Consider the following 14,645-nt stretch of genomic DNA (forward strand, 5'->3'; position numbering starts at 1 on the left):
ATTAGATAATTCTTGTCATCATCTTCATGGATCTTAATTAATAGCTACCTCTTTTCTTCTCTCTTGCATGCTTTTGACCAATGCCTTTAACCAAATTAATTACAATGTTGTAACTTATGCCTCTTCATCTTTATTCATTTTAAATTATTATTGAAATACCACGCCAATCATATTTTTTTAATAATATAATTGAGTCTCGATTATATCTGATCTTTTATTTGAAATTCAGTGGCACTAATTTTACGATTTTCAAGTCCTTAAGAGGAGGGAAAAAAATTCTAATTTACAGCAAGTATTAAATAGGAGTGTTATAAGCAATAGAGACAAAGGTGTAACACATTACTTAAATTAAATTCCAATATTATTTCGCCGGCAAAAAACTGCTAGTCAGCTGGTTGCTATTGCTTGAAGGGTTGCTGTGGGTATTGGTGGTGATAATGTGCTGTGAACCATTGATGATGGAGGAGATGGCGGCTGCGAGGGCGGCGGTGAAGTGGGGATCGGCGGCGATGGCGGCCGTGGTGGCGCCATGATGAGCAAAGGAAGGGTGTTGAGGGATATTAGAAACTTGTAGCCCTGAAAACTTTGACTGGTTATTATACAAAGCTGCCTGGCCAAAAACTTGAGGGGTTGAAACATAATGTTGAGGATTTTGAGGGGTATTAGAGAAAGGGAATTGGGGTCTTGGGTAATTAGGCAAGGAATTGAGGGGTTGATGGGTAAGATCCAATGTGATAGTAGGAAAAGGTGCAGAAGCAGAAATTGTAGCAATGCTACCAGATGGAAAGATGGCTCTTCCCATGAAATTAGGGTTCATCATCATATCACCGCCACTCGGCACGGCGCCGGAGAGAAGCATACTCGCGGCGGCCGAGGTGGTCGACGCCATTGCCATGGCGGCCGGCGGTAGGGGATGGCTGTGTGTGCCTTCGTAGGTTGTCTTCAAAACCGCCCGGTCATCGGAACATCTTTGCACTTGTTTGCGAACCGGACAACCAACGGCCATGGTACACCGGTAATAAGCTCGTGGGCATGGGTTTCCTTTCGCCATTTTTTGCCCATATTTTCTCCATTGACATCCATCACTAATCTGCACACACCACCAAGTAGACCAATAAGTTATTTACATATATATAGTTTCAATGTATATGTGTATAATAAGAGTAAATAATAGCAATCATAGGTTGGCTCAATAACACAAAAAGATAGTCGGGTCAAGTTTGGTTAATCACAAGTTTACAAATTGACTCTCAGTAGGGTGATCGATAGACCTTCATGATTTGGACAGGTCAAGACAATTTAACTCTTTATGGTCCTTTGATGAACCATAGGTTTTACCCAACTCACCAATCTAGGCTGATTTACCTTGAAATTTTACTTTATACCACCTTTAAGTAGGTTGATTTTTTAAACTGTCCTCATAAGTACTTGGCGGTTGGCCTGGGAACCTCTAATAATGGGTGATATCGCACACCATTGTCACCACATTTAAGCCAAGGCATAGGCAATGTCGTGACCAACTTAGGCACCTATCGTGCCATGTTGACACTTAACTTAGCTAAGGCATAGCGTTGTTTCCAACGTAGGCACTGTCATGCCCAACCTATGCACCGTCGTGCCCAATGTAGGCACTGTTAAAATTATATATAGATTGATTTACCTTCTTATGGTCTTTTGTTGAGGGTGGATTTTAGTTAATTTACACCATCTATAGTTTAATTTGATGAAACCATTTGAGAATAGCATGCATAAGTTGACAAGTCTTAACATGCCATTGACTACTTATTAGATGAGTTTAGAGAAAAGTATCCTTCTTACTTGCCATATATCTTTATGCACCAAAAGAATAGTAATAATAAGCTGCGTATAGTACCATGGAGGCTTCCGACCGGGCACGGACGGAGACACGGGCTTTCCTCATCGTCACGGCGGCAGAACCAGCAGCAGCTTGATCATCATCATCAACAACATCAACAGGTTTCGAAGGATTATTCAATCTGGGAACTTTGTTACCCCGCCATGTTTCAGAATCTTCGCTTTCTTCCCTACGACGACGACCAACAGACCCTTCATGCGACCTCGACGGCGCCGGTTCTACGTTGTTGTTCCCAGGCGATTCAGATTCCGTTCTCTCTCCCGTCGAGGTACGAGAATTGTGGGATAATGGCTCGTCTGTTCCCTTTCCATCCGCCACCTGAACGTACAACAACGATAAATATCATTCAATCTTTAACCAAATACGAAAATCTCACTTTTTATCTCTAAATTATTGTCCCTTATGAAATGAAATGTAACCCTTCGTTCTCAATATCAAGAAATATTTATCAGACTAAATTGCATAACTAACAATATATTATCCCAATGATTAACATAATTAAGCAGTTAATCAATCAAATCAGCAATTAATTAATTACCTGGTATGTTGTTGAGGTGTTTTGTTGTTGTTGTTGTTGGTGAACCAGTGTAAGAAAATACATATGCAAGGCGCCATAGCTATCAGTTGCTTGAGAAAGCATCCCTTTCAATTTCTGGTTTTCATCCTTCATTCTTTCTACCTCTCCTTGCAATCTTGCCACCTACAGATACAAAATCCTCAAAATAAACGAAATAAGCTATTATTTTAAGCTCTTATGTTTTATTGACACCCCTGTTTAGATTCCGCTCTGTTTTAGGTATTAATGATAGATTCATAATTGTTTTCGCAAGCTTTAAATGTTTTAAAATGATCTTAAAATTAGGAGTGTTACAGTTGATATCAGGAGTGGTGACAGGGATGTTCTATAGCCCAAACAAAAATGGTAACTTATTTCTAGTTAAAATAAGTTATAAGCTCTAAAATAAACTCTACCAGACATATATACCATATTATGACTATTCACTATTCTTGAAAGAAACATTTATATATATATATATATATATGTGTGTGTGTGTGAGAGAGAGAGATCATTCTTACCTCACTCTTAGCTCGCCGTTCCACATCCGCCGCCGCACTGCCATCTACAGTTGATTGGTTCTCGTTTTCACCATTATTAGCAATCACAAGTTCTAACCCAGTCTATATATATATATAAATAAGTAAAAAATAAGAACAATCAAATATTATTCAGGTAAAAAAAAAAAACATTTTTTTTCCAGCTTAAGAACTCACGTTTACGTTCAAATCCGGCCGGGTGTTATGTTCATCATTGAAACCCATCTCCTTCTTCACAAGGACCGCCGGAGCCTCCGCCGCCGGCAACTTCTTCACGGGGAAGAAGTCAACTTCATTTACTGCCACTGCCCGTTTCTCGCTAGCCGCCGAGGGAGCGGCGGCGGAATGATCATCCTTCCGGTTAAGGTTCACCGGAAACATACTAGCACCACCGCCGCCGCCACTCTTGATAGGGTTCAACCAGCTCGGAGTCGAGGTAAAACCAAAAACCGTCGGTTTTTCGATGCTTTCTGAGCTCTTAAGGGTTAGCCCCCACCCTCCTTTCTCCATTAATGGAGATAACAGAAAGCTATCTGAGAATGGAAGAAAGAGAGAAAAAATTTGTATGAAGTGGTTGGGAAGTCTTTCAAAGGAGATATGGGTTGAGGTATAAAAAGGGGAGAGAGGGTGATGGGTTACGTAAAAACAGAGTGAACCGAACTAACACGGGTTGGTAAGTGTACTGCTAATGTAATTATATGAAAATGAGTTTTTGATGCGGATTATGCGAATGCGATAATGCTCAATGTTTAGATCAGATTTTTTTCCGTGTAAAAGTCAAACTTTAGTAAATGAGTTTTTGATGCGGATTGTGCGAATGCAATAATGCTCAATATTTAAATCAGATTTTTTTCTGTAAAAGTCAAATTTTAGTAAATGAGTTTTTCATGCGGATTGTGCGAATGCGATAATGCTCAATGTTTAGATCAGACTTTTTCCCGTATAAAAGTCAAACTTTAGTAACAGAAATATCACATGCTCTGCGTAAAAAATTTTAAAAATAAAAATCAAACTCAAACTCTGTAGAGGGTTGTTTGGTTCAAGTTATATAAGATAACTAAAGTTATATTTGCTTGGTAATATATGTTTGGTTCAGGTTATGTAATTTTTTCTGAGAATATCACATAACTTCCGCATTAAGTTTTTAGCTATTGGAAGGAAATGTAAGATAATCCTCCAATTTCTTAGGTAATTAGTTTTGAACCAAACCCAACAATCTAACATTCCCTAAGGTAAACTAATATTCCGTGAATCAAAGGCTCCCGAAATTAATCTAGATAATAGAGATATTTGAGTGTTAATATAAATTAATTTGATTCTTGCCCACAAAAGAATAAATTTGGATACATCTAATTCAAATAATAAAGATATTTTTGAATGCATTATGAAAATATTAAAAGAAAAATGCTATGGAGAGAAGGTGAGGGAGTTACGTAGAGCAGAGGACTAGAGGAGCGAGGGTGACGGTGGGTTTTGATAAAGTTACGTGAGGTGGTGCGTCACGGTTAGAAACAGGTGGCGGTGGGTCCCAGTGGTGGCCGGTCAAGACTGAGTTTGACTGGAAGGATCGAACGGTGAGAAGCGCATCTGGGAAATCCACTGGCCCGAACGGTGCGGCGCGGCACACGTGATTAAAATGATAAAGACACGGGAAAGTTCGGAGTCAACGATTGTGTTGAACAAGTAATTAGGGTGTAATTTTCAGCTACATGCCACCACAACAATCATATTATGTACCATCATTTTTAGGTTAAACGTGCACCATTATATTTTTCCTTTGAGTTAATTCTAGCAATGGTCCTCCGACTATATTGATTTTTCAAAATTAGTCCTCGATTTTTAATTTGGACACTTTAGGTCCCTTGACTTTCAATTTCTTTCCAATTGAGGTCCTTTCGTTAGAATACGGTTCATTGGACTTTAAATGAAGGGGTAAACACGTCATTTCACCTTCCTATGTATTATTCTTCGTATTTCTCCCTTCGTATTTCGCTGCTATACCTTGTAAACATCTCAATAATGGAGGAACACACACACGAGCAGCTAGCAAATGGGGAACGACGATGAACATTCTAGGGTTTCGACTAAGATTATCTTCATATATATCACGTATACAAGGGAGAAATATGAAGAATAATACATTGGCAGGTGAAAGGATGAGTTTACTCCTTCATTTAAAATCCAATTAACCGTATTCTGACGAAAGGACCTCAATTGGAAAGAAATTGAAAGTCAAGGGACCTAAAGTGTCCAAATTAAAAGTCAAGGACTAATTTTGGAAAATTAATATAGTCGGAGGACCATTGCTGGAATTAACTCTTTTTCCTTTTATGTACTTAAAAATTACATAATCCACTACATTAAAAATAGAGAAAATACCCTTTTTTTTTTTTTGGAAAGGCTGAAAATAGGACTCCAAAATCGAGTAGCTTCCGGTTCTTAAACTGCTCCTGAGTTGCATAGCATCAATCCTATCCTACTCAAGAATTCCACAAATATCACTCAAAAGACTCTTGAACTCGATCCAATCGCATATCTTTCTAACCATAATCTTAGCTAACACATTGACCACATCATTCTTCTTACGAGGAACATGGGTAATCTTGACCTCTTAAGTCCTTTTAAAAATAGAGAAAATATGTTTTTAGTATATAAAGAAAATGTATTTTTATTTAATGCAATCACAATTGTCATCCCTAATTATTTGTGGTCTATATAGTTCTTAATAATCCATGGTAGATTATATACCAACCAAATTTGGTCTCAAAATCCAACTCTTTCATTTTCCATTTGCAATCTATAATTCACTATATCATTCTTGGGATACAATTCAACTAACCAAGTAATCTAAAATATGTTCATAAGTTTTACTTTGCTAATAGCAGCCACATAGGGACAGGGCTTTCCATGCGGTCGGTGCAGATTGTACTATTAAGTATGTATAAATACACTACACAATTATTAAAAATGTATCACAAAACGCACTACACAACAACAACAACAACAAAAAATGCAACACCTAATAATGCATTATCGGACACTTTATGGTGAATTTATGCGAACTTAATGGTGCAAGACTACACGCCCACACAGAAAGCACTGTCTGCACGAGAACCTGAATATATATATATATATATATATATATATATATATATATATATATATATATATATATATATATATATATATATATATATATAGAGAGAGAGAGAGAGAGAGAGAGAGAGAGAGACTGCTACGCCTTACCGACGCCCAAAGTCCACACGATGACCTTCTAGCTGCTATCTCTTATATCTCAATAAAGGGAAATGGTCAAACCAAAACGTAAGCGTGAGCTAATGATGATGCAATGGGTTTCGGGGCTCGGCCCTCAGCACCTTCAATCCTAGGGACTTTACTAAGCTAAAAGGATTTTACTCAAAAAAAAAAAAAAAAAAAAAAAAAAAAAAAAAAAAAAAAAGTAAGCTAAAAGGATTTCTCAATTAAATTAAAATTTTCGTTACAAGCTAGTTTAGCATGTTATGTCAATTCATTTCATCACATAATAAGGCAAGGAGCAAATCAGTAACTTAGAAATCAATTAAGGGATAAGTTGGTCTTGCAAGCTTTGACAAGCCTCTGATGGCCCGATTCAAAACTACTAATCATAATTTTAAAATTATTACTCGGGCTAGTTCTTGAATTTTAGTGAAAATTGTAAGTTACATATACAATATGTCTTAACGACATATAGGCTTCTTAAAGTACTTAAACATTAGAAAATCAAATTTTACACTTTACAATTGCCATCAAAATAAAATTACCAACCTTATTTGAATTAATCAATTAATTGAGTTATATCTAAACCCTAGTTTCTAAGGGCTTTACTAATTGACTTCAAACCAAAATTTTTCGTCTTAGAGATATCATGGCTTGAACCTTCTAGGTAGCTAGCAATGGCTGAGTTCATATATATTCACATTTCACATGCAAAACTTATGATATATAGTCAACAGATGCAGGTAATACGTTGTCAGGTTGTGGGAAAATTTTAAGGATATGATTAAGGTGGCTCTATTTTCCATATATTGTCAAAAATCAAATACACACTTTTTCTTCCGCTCCAACTCACTCTTCAATTCAAGAAATGACCCACCAGATAGATATACGATGCAACCATACAAATAAAAGATTCTCAAAGTTCACATTCGAATAACAGTACAATTACAATATTTTCACTTTTAATTTTTAAATAAAATGATAGACCAATATTAGTGATTCAATTATTTTGTTGTTGCCATCTGAATGGTAAATCGCACTAGCAAGACCCACTCAAAGATGTGCGTTAGAAGAAATTGTACTTGTGATTTTCTAGTACAAAAATCGTACTTTTCACCAACTCAATCACTCTACAAGGGCTCCAATCTTGTTATTTAATTAAATGGAAATATATATATATATATATATATATATATATATATATATATATATATATATATATATATATGGAAGGGTTCAGGTGCGGGTATAGCTTCTCGTGTGGTTGACGCACCTTAAAAAGGAAAATCACGCACCTTAAGTTTCAACAACTACTCACATTAGCACAAAATCCACGCACCTTAAGCACAAAACCCACGCACCTTTAGCACAAAAATCACGCACCCAAAACAAAAAAAATCACGCACCTTAAATTTCAACAACTACTCACATTAAGCACACAACTCACACACCTTAAGCACAAAAATCACACACCTTAAGCACAAAAACCATGCACTTTAAATTTGACCTAGATGCAAAAATTACTAAATTGCCACCGCGTTTTTTTTTTTTAAATTTTTAGTAATCCTAGACATTAATTTAAGAACGATCAATAGCTCAGATTTAACTGTACAATCACACGGGAAACACTCAAACGCACGCTAACTGAATTTTATATATATATATATATATATATATATATATATATATATATATATATATATATATATATATATATAACATGATTACATGAAACGTGGAAGCAAGAAATAACGATAATGTCAAGAGAGCGGCGGATTATTGTCCCTTTTTGAAGGCCAAAATTAGACAAAGAAAAAAACAAAAGGATGTTGGTTTAAGGATGGAGAGAAAGTTGACTGAGATTTCTTTGACTCTATACTCATCCCCACGTGGCACACTGCATTGACGAAGAAAATTAGGGTTTGGTTAGGTTTGATGATTTGATATTCACATGATTTAATAAATAGTTTATAAATATTAATATTAATATCAATACTATCTAGTCTAGAATATATATAAGTGAATTATTTGAAGAGATGGGTTAGAAAATCTTCTGACATTTCACACGATATATACATATATATATATATATATATATATATATATATATATATATATATATATATATATATATATTACATACATACATACATATAACGGATCATTTGAGAACCACATACCTAGGAGAGGAATGAGAACTCATGGCATGCAGCTGTTCATCTGGATAGATATAACATATCAAAAACACTGTTTTTTTAAAAATAATGTGGCATTTTTTTGTAAATAATTGAACTTTAATTTGAAATGTAAGTAAATTATGTTAAAGTGCAAGTAACAGTTTTATAGAGTGCACCTAATAAGTACAAGTAAAATGTATTAAAAGTGCAATACCATCGAATAACATTATTAAGTTCGCATTCAAAAAAAAAAAACATTATTAAGTTCACATAACGTTATCATTAATTGCACCAAATGTTATCATTAAGTGCATCAATGTGAAAGACGTTATTATTAAGAGCATCAATGTGAAAATGTAAATTAGTTGCACTATTAAGAGTAAAATGATTGCATTTTTAAATGATTTTACTTACACACATCGCACTTTCACACTTGAATCTTGTTATGAAATATATAAATATGAATCACTTGCACTATTAAGAGTAAATGATTGCATTTTTAAATAATTTTACTTACACAAATCTTACTTTCACACTTGAATGTTGTTATGAAATATACAAATATGAATCTTTTACATATTGGGAAGCCTAAAGATTAGGGATTTGAGTGGGTATATGTATATGGAAACTTATTTACATATCATAAGTCTTCTAGCTTCAATTCATAGAAGGAAGAGGCTCTATCAAATTATATCTTGGACATTCAATTCCGGATAGTTATGCCATGGACCCGAGTCATCTTGCAAAGTGAACTCTGATCAAAATATACAATTTATATACTGAATGTTTACAATTTAAATTGAGAATATTCAGTATGTAAATTGTGAACATTTAATATATAAAATTATGAACATTCAGTATGTAAATTGTGAACATTTAGTATGTAAATTGTGAATATTCAGCATGTAAATTGTGAACATCTAATATTAAAAATTATGAACATTCAATATATAAATTGTATAATTTTAGACCCAAGTAGAGTCCCGAGTCCAGCATAATTTGCCTTCAATTCCTGGCTAGATTGTGTTTTTTGAAGTCGCCCCCCACCCCTGACCAATTGATTAAAAAAAAAAATAAAAATAAAAAAATCCACTGCTCTCATTTGAATTTACTTATATCTATATATAGCCAAATTAAATGCAATGTCTATTAAGTTCTTGGATAGTATTAAAATAAATAAAATAAAGAATTCTACTTCTTGAATTTGATACAAGAACAATAATATTAAACCAAAATTTCAAACCCTAGCAACCTTATCATCTTATCTTCATTAATTGCCTAATAAATAAATGTAGACTCATTCATTTGTAAAAGATGTTAAATACTTTTGATAAATAAATCCGACCTAACATGCATAGGGCTTTGATTAAAGATCCGTTTAGAAAGCAGGAAAATGTTTTCTTGGAAATGAGTTATTTTTTAGAAAACATTTTTTCTTTCTCGTGTTTGGCTGCACAACAGAAAATTATCTTTGTCTGTTTGGTTCATTTTTTAGAAAACTATAATAGTAGAATTGTATAATTAAACATTTTAAATATTTTATTTAGAATATAAAATTGTTGCGAGGTTCTTGGAAGATTTGCGAAGAGCCACCAAAATGACTACATTTGTCCCCCGTCAACGAAAAAAATTTCCATTAACTGAATTTTTCAATTGCATCCAAATACTGGAATTCCGAAAATCCGAGTTTCCAAACACCGCCTAAATAATTATTATTAAATCAAAAACTCTATAATTTAATAATTAATAACCAATAAATCAAAATATGATACATCATATCATACAAAACTTTTCTTGTGCAAATAGATTTCTTTGTTACAGCTACATAATTTGAAAAAAAGCAACATGCGTGCAGAAATTAATTTTCTTATTTGGAGTAGTAATTAATTAAAGCTAAAATGGGAAAGTAATCCAATTAGGTTAAAGCAAGACAGCATTACCTAACCCTAGTTAATCTTAGTCAGCACAAAGTCTCTCGATGTTTCCAAGATAAGAAATCATTCACATCATCATGAATACATACATGCATGCAATATATAGGTGCAGGTTCCAATAAGAATCATGTTTCTTGTGAAAATTATTCTGTGTAAATATGCATTACGTAATAACAATAATTATAAGTATACTCGATTATATATAAATATGAACTCAAAAGTAGAATTTTACAAGTGTATAGTGCCAACATTACAAGTGCAATTGTTAATACATAATGATACATTGCATGGTAATATATCAACGATTGCACTGTTTTGTTACATGACACATTTAAGTTTGAAATATATATATATATATATATATATATATATATATATATATATATATATATATATATATATATATATATATATATATATATATATTGGCCCGTTAAGGTGAGAATAGATGCCCAGAGGAGGAATGAGAACCAATCACAGCCGTCCATCTGTCCAGATCTAACGGATCAGATGTAATATTAAAAAATATGGTGACTTTTTCGTAAATAACTCAAACTTTGGTATAAGTAATATGTATTGTTAAAAGTGCAAGTAACTACTCCAAGTGAACGAGTAATATTAGGCTAAAGTGTCAAATCGCACCATGAACCAATTGCGATATGTCATGCCGTATTCTGATCTTTCATAACTGCCGATTCGATGCATAAACCAAAATTTTTTTGTCGCTTAGCATTTTTTACAGGTTACTATTAAGTTTCCGGTTATAAATTGCTGATGTGGATATGTTTTTTTATTGACTTGTTCATCACCTCCACCACCGGCTCCTTACTCGGGTCCGCCGTGCATACGAACACGTCCACCTCGGGAAACTCCTCGCTCCGTGCAGGCAGATTCACCGGCCTCACGAACTGCGCCACCGGAACGCCTGCGTGAAAACCCATACTGAGGTGAAGATGAACTCTGAGAAGGTGACGAGCGTCCATGAAAGCCGCGGAACGCCGCCATTGGAGAAGGTTGAGAATCTGTAGTAGAGCAAAGCGAGAATGGCGGCGAAGTGGAAACATGCGTGGATTCTACTGAGTATAGCTCGAGGTTGTTGAACTGTGCAGGTATGGAGGAGGGAAGGGGCGGCAGCGGCGGCCATGGCCATTTCAAATTTACTTTCATCTTTGGCTATTAAGCACTTAGAGGAATCAGATTAAAATCCATGGCTAAATCAACAACTGGACCAATGATGAGCAGAACAGAATATAATTCACGGTATCACTGGTTTTGCTGCCAATGAACTCCTTGTGACCAGAGACGAGGCTTTCTGGAGACAACCGGTTCAGATGAGAGGAGAGGGGAAAAGGGCGGAGCTCATCCCATCGCTGCTTCTAGACGCCGCCAACCACCGCCATCCACTGCTATCATCGGCCCCGTGCTACCATTAACGGGGAAGAGGGGGCGAAGATAAAGAGAGAAGCACGAGAAGGGAGGGGAGCTGGCCATTGTCGCTGGCTACTTGCTTCGCCGGAAAGGAACGCCCGACAACGAGAGAGAAAGAGAGCAAAAGGGATGACAGAGGCGAAGGCTACGATGGTGTCAGTTTTTTTTTTTTTTTAAATAAAAATAAAAATGCTTACATGTCAATACTACCGGCTCATGTCATTAGGTTTACCTGGAAACCTGTAAAAAATGTTAGACGACAAAAAAATTTTAGTTTGTGCATCGAATTGGCAGTTATGAAAGGTCATGGTGCGGCATGACAAATCGCTATTGGTTCATGGTGCGGAATGGCACTTGAGCCGTAATATTACTTAATAGTGCAAACAATTTATCTTTTCACATTGGTGCACCTTATGATATCGTTATGTGCACTTAATATTGTTGTTCAGTGTATATTATATATTTGTACTTGTAATACATTTTAGTTGGCTTTTAATACATTTTACTTGCACTTCGGTGCACTTTATAAAATTGTTACTTGTCATTTTAATACAATTTACTTGCCCTTCAAAATTATAATTATTTACAACACTAAATTTTTTAATTAAAAAAGTGTATTTGATCAGTTAAATATACAAATGGATGGCTGCGATGGATTCTCATTTTTTTTCCGGGGCATATGATTCTATCAGGTGCGAACTGCCCGCCCAGAAAAGAAATGAGAACGCATGTCATCCGTCCACATGTCCATATATAACGGATGAGAAACACTGATTTTTTTTTTAAAAAAATGCGGTAGCATTTTCATAAATAATTGTCCATCGAAATGATAAGTAAAATGTATTACTTGCACTTTTTACTTGCAAAGGTGCACCAACTACTTGCACTCATAACACATTTACTTGCATCAAAGTTTGAGTTATTTACGAAAATGTCACCGCGTTTTTTAAAAATTACATCTGATTCATTGATCTGGACACGTGGACAGCTGTAAATGGTTCTTATTTCTCTCCTGAACAGTCGTTCGCATTAGAGCATGCCCCTATATAAATTGAGCGAAACACAAAAGTCTGGGACGATATTAGGTCACTAAAATCGTTTAGGACGAAATTAAGAAAAACCACTATAGTCGAGGACCATTTTGAGTGTTAAATCATTTAGATTTGTTCACAGATTTTCACGTGAACCTAATTTTGTGTGCGCGTGAGAGAGAAATTGGAAGGTCGTCGTCCATGCAGAATTTTGCGTTCACTTTTCGACACCCGTCCGTGTGCGCTAAATATAATGTTTGACGAGACAAAGAGTGGCTACGTTAGCGTCCAAAACTAGGTTTTCAATTACCTAATCTTCATTAATTAATATTTAAGAATATAATAATGCCAGCTTTCAATTTTCCATGTCTGAAATCACCTTCTTGACTTTACAACTTACACATCACTAAAAGTCTAAAACTTAACCCACTCTTGCATAGTTGCATATTATGATTTTTACTACAGTAAAATTAATATTTCAAAAAAAAATAATGATGTCTAGTATCAATTTATAAAGGTGTCTAGTTAGTGTCACTTAGTACTTGGTTATAATTCTCACTAATTACCTTTGTAGTGATTTAGAGAACTGACGCTAAGGTCTATTTTCAAAATTGATTGGAATAACCAATGATACTATGTACTTAGAATATGTAGCTAGTGTTTAATTTGTTATACCTGTCCATACTAAACCAGTATTTTTTTTGGAGTAATTCAGATTTTTCATTGTCGAACAAAGTGACTAATCCACATACCCAAAACTAATGATAGAACCCTTGATTTTTTTATTTTATTTTATTTTTTTTTGGTGAGGAGAACCCTTGATCTTTGATTAAGGATGGATGATCCCCTTCCCCTCAATCGCACCCTAAGGTTATACTAAACCATTATTAACTGATCACAATTAATGCATGTGTAGTAGAAATAGGCTGAAGTCATTTTTTCACATTTTTAAGTGTTTGGCTAGTAGAAAATGAAGTCCATGAAATTATATATATATATATATATATATATATATATATATATATAGGGTAATGATGGAAAATAGGTTAAAATCTACAATCACTGATAAATTTTAATGATGGACGGTTGAGATCAATCCTATTTTTTATAAGAATTGTTTTCTTTTAATTTGATCATGCGGCCCCTATATATATTGAAGGGTTTGGAAGCTAAAGAGGTTGCAAATTATGCTGTGGAACTGTGTTCACCTTATAAGGTGGACACGATTCTATATTCATAATTACTGAACTCTATGTTCATAATTATAAAAGTCTATGTTCATAATTTTTTAACTTCATATTCACAATTATTGAACTCTATATTCATAATTATTCATAATTACTGAACTCTATATTCATAATTATAAAACTATATGTTCATAATTTTTTAACTTCATATTCACAGTTATTGAACTCTATATTCACAATTATAGAACTCTATGTTCATAACTCTATGTTCATAATTTTTGAACTCTATATTTACAATTATAACAATTTTGTAAGGTGGACACGGTTGCACAGCATAATTTGTCGGTGGCATTGAGTAGTTATGTTGTGCATCCGTATGCACCATGCATGGTGCATACGGTTGCAAAAACGACGTCGTTTTATTAAAAACGCGCGTCCCCCCTTAAAAAAAAAAAAATTCAGGTTCGATTCCCAGCAACAGCATTATGGAATTTTAGTTCATAGATTATGGAATTATAGTCATCAATTCTGGAATTGTAGTTCATCGATTCTGAAATTTTAGTTCATAGATTCTGAAATTTTAGTTCATTCATTCTGGAATTTTTAGTTCATAGATTAGATTCTGGAATTATAGTTCATCGATTCTGAAATTATAGTTC

At 34.4% G+C, this 14,645-nt stretch overlaps 1 protein-coding gene across 1 annotated transcript; it reads right to left on the bottom strand.

The window, feature by feature from the left end:
* Positions 1-244: 244 nt before the first annotated feature.
* Positions 245-3,630, bottom strand: LOC109164646 (probable WRKY transcription factor 31). The gene is made up of 5 exons (XM_019313172.1): positions 3,149-3,630; positions 2,954-3,055; positions 2,415-2,576; positions 1,874-2,194; positions 245-1,090 (listed from the first exon to the last, which is right to left on the bottom strand). The coding sequence occupies exons 1-5, from the start codon at positions 3,479-3,481 to the stop codon at positions 362-364; spliced, it is 1,647 nt and encodes a 548-aa protein (XP_019168717.1). The 5' UTR covers positions 3,482-3,630; the 3' UTR covers positions 245-361.
* Positions 3,631-14,645: the final 11,015 nt, after the last annotated feature.

This window comes from Ipomoea nil, unplaced genomic scaffold, assembly GCF_001879475.1.
Source record: "Ipomoea nil cultivar Tokyo-kokei standard unplaced genomic scaffold, Asagao_1.1 scaffold0317, whole genome shotgun sequence".
In the NCBI taxonomy this organism is placed as follows: domain Eukaryota; kingdom Viridiplantae; phylum Streptophyta; class Magnoliopsida; order Solanales; family Convolvulaceae; genus Ipomoea; species Ipomoea nil.

Excerpts from the sequence above, each read along its gene's own strand:
- LOC109164646 (XM_019313172.1), bottom strand. The coding sequence starts at position 3,481 with ATGGAGAAAGGAGGGTGGGGGCTAACCCTTAAGAGCTCAGAAAGCATC. Across the intron at positions 2,195-2,414 it reads ACACCTCAACAACATACCAG|GTGGCGGATGGAAAGGGAAC; the intron begins GTAATTAATTAA and ends TTGTACGTTCAG. Across the intron at positions 1,091-1,873 it reads CCCGGTCGGAAGCCTCCATG|ATTAGTGATGGATGTCAATG; the intron begins GTACTATACGCA and ends TGGTGTGTGCAG.